Source organism: Monomorium pharaonis, chromosome 3 (assembly GCF_013373865.1).
Source record: "Monomorium pharaonis isolate MP-MQ-018 chromosome 3, ASM1337386v2, whole genome shotgun sequence".
Classification (NCBI taxonomy): Eukaryota; Metazoa; Arthropoda; class Insecta; order Hymenoptera; family Formicidae; genus Monomorium; species Monomorium pharaonis.
The window spans coordinates 92,242-104,648 of NC_050469.1; the positions used below are offsets into that span (position 1 = coordinate 92,242).

Sequence of the window (12,407 nt, forward strand, 5' to 3'; positions counted from 1 at the left end):
TCTCAATAAAATACGTGAATAGCAGAGATTAATAATATTTAATAAGCACCATTATTTTTATTCCCTGAGAGAAATCAGATTTATCAAATGGTGAGTGTTAAAAGGATAAATAATGCGTTCCTTTCCGAATTCGCCATGCAATTAATCAGATGTAATCTTTGCAGAATGTACACACATAAATATTACGTTTTTCTACATCATTCATCACGTATCATCGCGCGCGAGCATGTGCGGCGCACAGGCGCCTGTCTTTTCTCTGGCAAATCGCGTTCGCTCCAGACGCCGACCGCGCTGGCGCTTAAATGACTCCGTAATTGATGACCGTCGCAATTAGCGAGGAGGGCGACGAGTCTCGCCTCGCGGCGAAGCGTTTTCGTACGCGTTCATAAACGTGCGAAACCGCTCTATACCGGTAGCGCGCGACAATGTCCTTATCGTTCAACCGCGCGTCGCGTCCACTAAACGCTGGCGCTCGTACAATTCACGGCTTCTACGACGACCGGTTTGCAGGGCGAAATAAAGACGGGTCGTTCTGGGCGTAGAATTGATAAAACGCTTCCGGAATCGCGCGGCAATCTCATTGCAGATCAAGAGCAACGTGGAACTGATAATTTGCATAACACGAATCTATTCTTGGCCGCCCGGCCGTCGCTTATTTGTACTTATCTATGCGCTTACAAGAAGGATACTTATCTATGTATTTGCAAGATTATCCAGAAGCAGGATGTGTACGGGTGTTGCGACATTCGTCGATAATTACAATCTCGTTCGCCCGGCATATCCGATCCGGCTTATCACGTCAGATATCGGTAGAGCAAGAGCGTCATGATAATGTCATGTATGAAATATACATATTAAATTAAATGCGACACGTAACTTAATATACGTGCTGCGAATAAATAATTTATGTGCAATTTGTATTCCTGCGACAGCGTTACAATGTTGCACTCTTCTAACTTGTGTGCTATATAGATTTAGAATAAATTATTTTACGATTTTATATTTTTCACATAATATTTTTATTCAATTTAACACTCCAATATTCTTTATATATTGTATATATAACTGTTAAAAAATTGCCGCGACTATAATTTCTTGCATCTTACATATGAAAGAGAGAGTTATTGCACGAGCGAAAATGACGTCAATTTGTTGCATCTGACTTTAACTCGCTCGTATTAGCGGTTCTCGTTGCATCTCTTTGAGGGCGGATATTCTCGGGTAGAAGTCAATAAATTCAAATGGCACAACGCACACCGGTCCTGATCGGCAGTCAAGAAGAAACTCGTTGTTGAGCAAGTAATGACCGTGGAATCGTCGTTTCCGTTTATAGAAATATCGGCTGTTGCTCTCTAAACGACCATGCGCGCACATATATGCGATGGAAAGCGGCGAAAGAATGAGACGAGGTCCGGTGTGATGCAGCTGCAGCTGCAGGACAATACGCTCGATACTTTCCTGTATATAAGGCTACCATAATCTTAGTATATATAGTATCCTTGCATCGATAAAATGGATATAGAGGAAGACCATCAATAACATTTTGTCTTTCTTAAACAAAAGCTAAAAATAAAACAGTGAAAACATAAATGTAAACTAGAAAGATGATGTAGCAATTTTTATAATATTGTTTATAATATTTTGTAATAATTAATATTTTCAAAACGTAATGAAAAATAAAGGTCTGAAAAATTGAGTCCTGAGAATCGTACGAACATCAAGGAACTTGAACTGGATTGGTCTTTAGCTTTTCAAACTTCACAAAATCGAGATTTTTTAAAGAAATTTTTAATATATATTTTTAATTAATATTGAGTATACGTTTGAACATATATTCTTTAATTTTATTACTCTAATTATTTAAAATTATTTTACTATTGTTATATAATTTGTATACTAAAGTATTGTCTACATAAAAGCACTATCTTTGTTGGATTTTTTCAATTGCTCTTCCAAGTTGTAAATGATACCGTAAATTAGTTTTCCAAACGTTATTTCGCAAAGATTATGGCAAGTTAGATTTAGAAAAGATAAATGGGTCAATGCCATCGAGTGATAAAGTCGTATTACAAACATGAAAGCGAGCGAACTCATTCCATAAATGCTCCGCAATTTGTCTTATGCCGTAAGAAGGTAATGAAGGTCCTTTCAAGTTAATGAGGATATGCGTGCTACGTATCGTTGAAAAATCTCCAGCTCTCTGGTCGACCAGCGTAAGGAGACACAAGTTATCTTAAGTATACCAGTTACTCTAGGTTATCCCGCATATATCGATGGGACTGAAATGTAAAAGCGACGATCGATTGCAGCTTGCAATATGACGTGCTCCATCCGGTGATCATTAGGGCTCGTTAGACCATCGCCTTTTTGTCACAAAAGTCGACAGAAACACGGCAATTTCCTTATCGAGAAAGCACGGATCGTTGACCTCGTTATTGAAACGGTATTTGTGCATCTAGTCTGTCACTTCGGGGCAATTCTATGAAGCTTTTAAATCGATAAACGTTGATGACGATTAAATACAAGATCGCGAGCATGTTGAATTTTTATTTAAGGTTGAAAGTACGAATAACTCGTTCATTACGAAACCCAGGAATAATTGCCTGTGTGAAGTTAGCACCGCATCTTTCAAAATTGTAAGTTTTATCAAGAGTACTGTTTGCACCCCAAAGAGTACTAGAGTTCCTGATAGGTATTAGCAAGAGTACCGCCGAAATACTTAGAGAAATTGCAATTTGAAAATATGAGGTGCTAACTTCCCGTGGCACCGCAACATGAAAAATATATTGTTTTAAAGATCCTATCTTAAAGTACTCGAAAAGTACTACAGTTCCTGATACATTTTAACAATAGTACCAACCGCCAAATATTATAAAAAAATTATTGAAATTTGGAGATGGCACCGCAAAATAAAAAAAATATTGTTTTAATAATTTCATCTTAAAGTACTCAAAAAGTACTAGAGTTCCTGATACATTTTAACAATAGTACCAACCGCCAAATGTTTTAAAAAAATTATTGAAATTTGGGGATGGCACCGCAAAATTAAAAAATCATTCTTTTAATGATCCTATCTTAAAGTACTCGAAAAGTACTAGAGTTCCTGATACATTTTAATAATAGTATTAACTAATAAATACTGAACAAAAAAATTTTTTAAGATTACAGCCTATCTTTTATAAAAGTGGCCGTAACTCCTTTGCCTTCAATGTTACAGTTTTGTGCCTTAATAACTTTTGAAAGTACTCGCTGGGGTGCCAAAAGTACTCCAATCAAAACCCGGAAATTGTAAAAAAATTTCACCTCTCTGGAGGACTGACTGTATCTAAAAGTGACCGTAACTCCTTTGCGTCAAGTTTCACAGCTTTGTGCCTTAATAACTTTTGAAAGTACTCGCTGGGGTGCCAAAAGTACTCCAATCAAAACCCGGAAATTGTAAAAAAATTTCACCTCTCTGGAGGACTGACTGTATCTAAAAGTGACCGTAACTTCTTTGCGTCAAGTTTCACAGCTTTGTACCTTGATAACTTTCGAAAGTACTCGTTGGGGTGCCAAAAGTACTCCAATCAAAACCCGGAAATTGTAAAAAAATTTTATCTCCCTAAGGGACTGACTGTATCTAAAAGTGGCCGTAACTCTTTTGCGTCAAGTTTCACAGCTTTGTGCCTTAATAACTTTCGAAAGTACTCGCTGGGGTGCCAAAAGTACTCCAGTCAGAACCCGGAAATTGTGAAAAAATTGTATCTCTTTCGAGGACTTAACATAATTAAAAGTGACCGTACCTTTTTTGTTTTTGATTTTATAGCTTTGTAGCTCAACCTTTAAAAGGCCAGCAAATTGTACGTTATATATCAATCTATTTTTTCCAAAAACTTGTATTTATGTATATATATATATATAAATTTTTTTACAATTTCCGGGTTTTGATTGAAGTACTTTTGGCACCCCAGCGAGTACTTTCAAAAGTTATTAAGGCACAAAACTGTAAAATTAAAGGCAAAGGAGTTACGGCCACTTTTATAAAAGATAGGCTGTAATCTTAAAAAATTTTTTTTTTCAGTATTTATTAGTTAATACTATTATTAAAATGTATCAGGAACTCTAGTACTTTTCGAGTACTTTAAGATAGGATCATTAAAAGAATGATTTTTTAATTTTGCGGTGCCATCCCCAAATTTCAATAATTTTTTTAAAACATTTGGCGGTTGGTACTATTGTTAAAATGTATCAGGAACTCTAGTACTTTTTGAGTACTTTAAGATGAAATTATTAAAACAATATTTTTTTTATTTTGCGGTGCCATCTCCAAATTTCAATAATTTTTTTATAATATTTGGCGGTTGGTACTATTGTTAAAATGTATCAGGAACTGTAGTACTTTTCGAGTACTTTAAGATAGGATCTTTAAAACAATATATTTTTCATGTTGCGGTGCCACGGGAAGTTAGCACCTCATATTTTCAAATTGCAATTTCTCTAAGTATTTCGGCGGTACTCTTGCTAATACCTATCAGGAACTCTAGTACTCTTTGGGGTGCAAATAGTACTCTTGATAAAACTTACGATTTTGAAAGATGCGGTGCTAACTTCACACAGGCGGAATAATTCGATTTTAAAGTAACATGCGATATAATTCCTAGTAACTCGGGGAATATATCGTGGATTAGTTGCTTGGTGTGAAGAGCGATCACGTAGATACTTTTTTCTCGTCTGGAAGACGTTCTTTTTCTCATGCCACTTCACGCGAACGATGAATTCGACGGGGATTATAAAAGGTGCAACAAACAAAGTTTAGCTACTTGCTTGCCGAATTTACTGATACGTGTAACAGACCACAAAGCCCGAATCCAGACTCTTTCTCTTTCTGGACCTTCGTGGAAGTCTGGACCGCAATACGAAAAATATCTTTTCACGAGAACACATTATATCCCCTTGAAATTGCCCGCCTCGATCGAAATGCTGCTGCCCCTTTTTCATCGCTGTTTTTTTATTTACACCAAACTTAGAAGAAAAAATATAGTATTTCTAATAAAATAAAATTCTTTTAAATTGAGTTTTTAATTTATTCTTAGGATATTTCAAAATTACTTCGATAAGATTCCATAAATATAATTTTATGAGAATTTTATAAAAGTAATTACGATAACTCTGTTAATTGATGAAAATTTTACTTGAAGCATAATCAATCTGTAAGCTCATATATATCTGTGTAGGAAAATTTTATGTACAAATTAATGAAGAATATTTTAATATTTTAATGTTAATACAAAAAGAATTTCTTGTTTTGTGAATAAGCTTTTTCCACCTACATTTCTGAAAAAAAAGCAAAATTCTTGAAAACGTTTATTTAAATCAAAGATAGAATTAGGTATATAATGCGTATAAATCATGCAATTCTCTCGTGTAATCGATCCATCGTTCGAAATTGCCTATATTTGCAATAACAAGGGAAAATATCGATTCTTTAACCTCGCCTTAATTCTGTTTCAGCTGCACATCAAAATACGTGGGAGAATACTGTCAACATCTGAATCCATGTCATACGGCGTTGCGCTGCCAAAACGGCGGCTCATGCAGGGTACGCGAGGGCATCGGCGGTGGCACACCATCCTTCACGTGTGCATGTCCGGTCGGTTTTACCGCCAGCCTTTGCGAAATCCCTATCGAGAATGCCTGCGACTCCTCACCCTGCTTCAACGGTGCCACATGTAATCTCAGGTCGTTGCACGAATACATGTGCATGTGCAGTAACGGATTCACAGGTTAGTAAACAATTAACATCCTCTTGTGACCGGAAATTGAAATCGCTATAACTTTGAGTAAATTCATGAGTCGTTACGATCACGCGCTGACGATTTCTACATTTGTTGTTGTGTAATAAGACTTGCCGATCCGCGATTCAAAACTCTGCTTATCAAAGATCGTTGCAAACGCCGATAAACATTAAAATGTAAATGACTAATTACATGAATGATGAAATGATGAAAACCAACTCGTTACGGTTGTCAAAGGTGTTAAAGGAAAACTATGCGGATTCTTAAAGGGGAATAATTGCACAAGTCCGACAATGAACACAGGCCGCGCGTTAGTCATTGAATACTTAAATATGCTTATCGATTCGCGTGGGTTGAATAGCAAGGTTAATAGATAGACAAGACGATAACGTGTTGCAATTAACCAGTTCGTATTGTGCCGTGCGTCATAAAGAAACCTCGAGACCGAGCTATAACTGTAAATTTGCATTGAGCTATTAAAAGTTACTATGCATATATGTGTAACATCGGATGACAGGATTTGCATCAAATTTAAAACAAAATTTGTCTCGGTATATAATACACATTTGACATAATTGTTGATCGCTGTAAGTTCAGTATCGCGTAAATCGTAGAAATTGAAATAACTTTATCTTTTTACAACTGTTCTTCAAGATAAAATATGTACTGGTATGCTTAACGAATAAATATAGAAACGCAGGAACTTTCGAAAGAGAGGCAATGAAATATAAAGAAAGAGGTGGACGAAGGAACGAACGGCAGGTTGAAGAGTGCGTTCGTAGGATAATTGACGAAGAACTGTGCGGCGGTACCTTTGGATGAGTGGTACTTAGTTTCCTGCATTTTCAGTGAACTCTCAATGACTCAGAGAGGCAATTTACTGATTTTAAGATAATAATGACTCATTTTATATACCAATATTTATTCTTGTTTAGTTGTTTCAACAATATATTAATAATTCTTTTTCTTAATACATTTAAATTTGATCTTAAAAATATTTTTATCTGCGAAAGAAGTTTAAAAGATAAACATTATGTACAAAATCGTATATAAAATTTGTCTCTTTAAACTCATAATTTTGATATGTAAAATATGTAATCTTCTTCTTTAACCAATAAATAGAGAAGAGAACTTTCTGGAATATACTTGAATCGTGAACAATGAGCACCGCTAAAGTTATAGCGGTTGCACGGTGCAAATCGCAAAGACATCTCGGCCACAAGAGAACAAGTAGCAACTCCGGTAATTAGTTCCACTAATCAGTAGTTTGCGAAGGGAAGAGAAAGAGACTCTTACCTTAGATACATGCTCCGCCGTCCGGGATTACCGCCATCTTAAGGGATAGGTATCTCTACTTGCGGACTAAACGCTAGTCGGTAAGAAATGCTGAGCTAATTTATTCTTATCCTCGCTGGTATCAATAAAACTTTATGTTAACGTTTTTGTGTTGTAGCGTTTGACTTTAGAGGTTCTAAGAATATTTTACGATGGTTTAACAAGTAATCGCTATAATTTTTTGTATCATGCTCTCACAAAAAATATGTTGGTTTTTTAGTCTTGATCAACCTTCGATTAAAATACTAAATATAATTTTTTGTACAGTGTGCAAATAAAATCTACTGTCATAAATTTTAATTTTAAAACAACTGTGATTTAATCTATTTTGTAGCTTAGGTTACAAAAACAATGTTCATATAAAATTAATTAAAGAGTAAAATTTTTTTTGATATAAACTTTTTACATGTTTATATGGTACAGTAAATTATGTCATTTTTCATTTCAGATTGTTATACCTGTTACCAATTATAATATATTATATATATCGACCAATATATTATTATTATTTTATACGCATTTGCAACGTTGAATTTTCAAAGATTGCGAGATGTAGAAGTCAATCGAAAACATTGAAATGCGAAATCTAAGTTATTTATTAAATATTTTTTATTTTCTTAAGTTTATATACTTAATATTAACAATAACAAGAAAATAATTATCAATTTTATATTTACGTATATGTATATTTGATTCTGTTTCTTCTAAATTAATATTTTGTACCTAAACGTTAGAGCTTCAAATTTTGCTAATGTAAAATCCTTTAGAGATAATAAACAGAGTTAAATCAAGTAATTTAACAAATGGACGAAAACAACACGGCAAACTCGTAATTATAATTAAATTGAATCGTAACTCAAGTTCTCAATATGACATCGCAAACCATGCGATTTTTTAGTCGCATATGTATATAATAAGAATATGTGAGACGTTGAACAACATCGTTTCTTTTTTTCTCAGGTGACCATTGCGAGCGAAAGGATCACTGTGCCTCGTCGCCCTGTCGAAATGGGGCCGAGTGTCTCTCGCTCGAGGACAGCTACAAGTGCACGTGTGCACCTGGCTTCACAGGACCAAATTGCGCGGACGACATCGACGAGTGTGAGAGGAACCCGTGCAGACACGGTACCTGCAGGAATACCCACGGATCTTACAGGTAAATCGAACGACATGCTTAACGGTTGCCCTGCAACACATTGTATGCGCCTCCGAGATGATTATACGACATGTGCATTGAGGCGATCATTTCGCTCGAGATTCAGGGATAATTTTTTAAGTCAAGCGTTTTAAAGTGGACATTGAAGACACTGCATAATTATCGATGGAATGCTGCTCTCGAGATATCTGAGAAACTGGACTTTCTAATTATTTTTATAAATCTTCTTGTCACTCTTTCTCTTTAATACGTGCAGTGTCTCTTAAGGGGGGAAACTCGTGTAAATGACTTGTTTTTTAGAAATTTTTGAGGGAAAAACTAACGGATGGAATTATTTGAAATTTTGTGTTTTTTGTTGACATTACTAATTATAAGATATAATTTTCTTGTAAATATCAACAAATAAGTTAGCAATGACGGCTCAAAAATGGCACCTCGAAAGTGCGCCGGGACAAATGGAGACCGCAAAAATGGTCTGAAACAGAAAATCCAAAATAATTTCTTTAATTTGTAATGCTAAAACGCGCATTGCATAAACCTCCAATATTATTAAAATTTACAAAATTACAAAAATTACAATGTTTTAAAAAAAATTGACTTTTTTTAAATGAATAATTGCTCACAAGTTTTGTTCAACATTGAAAATTAAAAATTGGAGAGGTTTATGCAATAAGTTGAAGAATATTTTCTGAAAGTTTTGAAATCGGTCGAGTAGTTTTCGAACAATCCGTCCCGGCACGAAAAATTTCAAGAAAAACGCGTTTAAAGTTAACACGACCGTTAAACTCAAACGAACAAACATAAATAGACAAATAGACATAAAGAAACTCTTGCACTTTCTTCTGTCTTTCTTCTCCTTTCATCGTTATAAAAAAGATCGACGGTTAAGCGCCCGCCGCCGTATACTTACACTCTCTGCTCAGAGCAATTGTTTCACTTTTTGACAGAAATAACATAAAAGGAAGTTTCAAATCGGTTTCTGCTATTTTTTTCATATTCTATGGAAGATTTCCTATAAGTTTAAGTAAAAAAAAAAAAATTGCTAAGAAATTTCGATCTACACGAGTTTCCTACCTTAAGACAACTTATTTAATTTGTTAAACATAATACGATATTTAAAGAAAGATAATCGCCAGTACTAATGGCCTCCTGAAACAGCATTCCCTTATTTTTCAGAAACTAAACATTACAACTGTACTAATGTACTGATAAAACATGATCTACTTAGATAAAAAAATGAAAACTTTTAGTTCATCGTGAAAGACTTCTAAGAATCCACATGTACATTAATTTGTAAATATTTTATATGATTTATGTTAAAGAAAAGAAAAGATGTTACCCTATTACGTCAGTTTTGACGCCTCCATTTCTCAGGCGTTTATTTATAGTTACGTGAAACATTGTATTGTACTACCATAATAAAAGACAGTTATTAGTTTTTATCCAGATTTCCAAAGTTTAATTTTTAGCTTTTGTTTAAGAAATATCACCTAAGAAAAGCAAAATGATATAGTATACTGATATTGGTGACCTTCCTTTAGCAAGCTCTTAATTATTTTTTAAATGAAATTAATAAATAAAACTTAAATTAAAACTAAATTAAAATTCCATTAGAATGAAGCACATACTTGAAATTTCCTCGAGAGTAAAAAGTTGGTCTTGTTACGGACTCGTTCGCGGAATAGTCGCCGTTGATGCATCTTAATGATAGGAACGCCTTAACGTAAGCATGGCCGGTGGAAAGAAACGGCTGGAATGAACAGTCTGAAATCGCCAGCGCGTATATCGAGGCGAGGCCATAGCTTGGCAGCCAGGAATCTCTCATTTGTCCGGGGTTGCGGTGCACACCCGTGCATCGCGTGAACGTGCATGGTCACGATCGGGCCGCGGATAATCGATTCTACGAGCAATCGGGATCTGCATATGTGGAACGGGAGAGGGTGCGGATCCCCAACAAAGCGAACGAATAAGAACGTACGCCGCGCCGCCGCCGCCGCCGCAGAGCGGTCTTTCGAAAAGAACATCCGAGTGCATTCAAAGAAAGAGATGCATCTCGACGCAAGTGGAAGAGGATGTGCTGGCGGTGTCATTGGTTGTCTCCTTGTGGTAATTACCAATTGAGCACGGTCCCCGGAACGCGAAATGCGTAACGACGCGAGGCAACGAGAAATTCATAGACTCGATTTTACGGTCCATTACTGATTTGCTCCTAATTCGGCGTTTCGTTACGTTGAAAATTACCTCCGTTCCGCTCGCAAAGTTCCGACATGCAATTGTGGCCCGAGAGATGCACGACAATGATGAGGAACGACGTCGATCGAGGAAGTGGATATCAGAGAAAGTTAAACGGTTTTTTTTTTTTTTTTTAATACGTAGTCGCCTCGGAACAACTTTTTTGAAAGCCAGTATGGAAGGAACGATCGAAATATCCAATTCGTGTGTATTTCGACATAAGCATTGAGAAACCAGGTAAGATGTGAAGATAATGAGACGGCGGTAATGAGATAACTTTTCGGAGCATTATCGATAATAAAAACACGAGCCTCGAAAAAAGTGAAAGATCAGAAGGTGGTAGATTTGCTCGGGATTCGCAAGTGGTGGCACGGGATCCGGTCAGCGAGAATCGACAGACAGAAATAATAGAATCTCAAAGGAGCAGATTTGACGAGAGAAAAAAAGAGGGAAAAGAAAACTCACCGCGGAAAAGAAAAGGGCCCGCGTCAAAAAAACAGGTTTAAGTGCAGGGGGACCCAACCAGCCGTGCGAGGAGACCATAAATCCGCGCTTCGTTGAGATCGAGTCGAGATTAATCGAAGCCCCCGGAGTCCAAGCTGACTGCACCGGACCAGATAATGTCGCTGGTCCCTACATTATATTGAATTATATCGGTGCGACGTCGGTGCATTGCGTGTATGCGAGAGCGTGCGTGCATAAAGACGCTCCCGTCTACTTTAAAGTCACTTACCGTGAGTGGCGAGAAGAGGCTTTGTCGGCGCATCGACAACATTCGTTTCTCAGCTGGCACGACTCGATATATTCATCTTCGTCCTGTCACTGATTTTCAGAGCCGCGCGAGTGAAAAGTAACTGTTACAAAATGATAAATGGCAACTGCATTGACCGGCGAACTCATATTGTAGAATTAAAATACATAACGCTTATATCAAATTCAGAGAAGAATGTTTTATTAAGATGCTAATTAAATTGAATTGTAACAAAAAGTTTCTTTTTGAGATTTAAACTAAAAAAATATATTTTAAATATTTTTCAATTCATTAATAATTTATAATGTTAATGATATTTTATTTTTAATATAATTTATAAGTAATATTTTAATTATAAATTTGATACATTTTGACACATCAATTATAAATATTTCACAATTATACATGTTTGTACGCTTGTATATCGTTTCTTATATCGAGGGGAAAAAGTAGAATAAAAAAGAGAAGAGACACTTTTGATCGAGATATCCGGTTATGTATTAAAGTTACAAAGTAAAGAAAAACCGTGTTGTGAGAAATAAGACAATCGAGATTTAATCATCTAATATTGGCTAAAGAATTTATTTATATACGTATATATTGCTTAACTTCTTTTTCCTTAAGCTAAATACAAGTCTTAATAGAAGTCTCCAGATTTCTTTTAAGCTTGACACAGCCTTAGATTCTTAAACTTATACAATTCTAGTTTCTTTGACGTACAGCTCTAGTCTTTTAGAATTGGTACAGCTCCAGGCCAAATATATGTATCTAGGATGAAAAAAATGTGTTTTTCTCTTAAGAAACGGTAACATATTTAATTAGTAATAAAAGCAAAAAGAAAGAAAGATGAGAACTAATTAATAGCAATGCAACCGAGACTTTAGCGTGTACGCATCTAAAGGTGGGAAGCGGATATTCTATATACTGTTGTCGCCGATATTACACGGCGGCGTATGAGCAAACAGGGTCGCAGTAACGTTCAATCCTAATAAAGACTTTGATACCTGGTGGCATACCCGACCGCCAGGTGTTGGTTGGAGATACTATGCTATTAAATTGTTACGTAGGATCGGTATACCGTAATGCCGGCGCTGCCGTGGCGCGAGGGCGAAGAGAGCGATAGGTGGCAGGCATTGCCTTTCACAAGCGCAAAATTTCA

At 35.9% G+C, this 12,407-nt stretch overlaps 1 protein-coding gene across 1 annotated transcript in view; it reads left to right on the forward strand.

The window, feature by feature from the left end:
• Positions 1-8,269, forward strand: part of LOC114255451 (neurogenic locus Notch protein-like) — a 61,248-nt gene extending 52,979 nt beyond the window's left edge. The window contains exons 3-4 of the mRNA XM_028194113.1: positions 5,491-5,762; positions 8,070-8,269. Coding sequence (XP_028049914.1) covers positions 5,491-5,762; positions 8,070-8,269 — 472 coding nt within the window. The remainder of the gene's footprint in view (positions 1-5,490; positions 5,763-8,069) is intronic.
• The last annotated feature ends 4,138 nt before the right edge of the window (positions 8,270-12,407 follow it).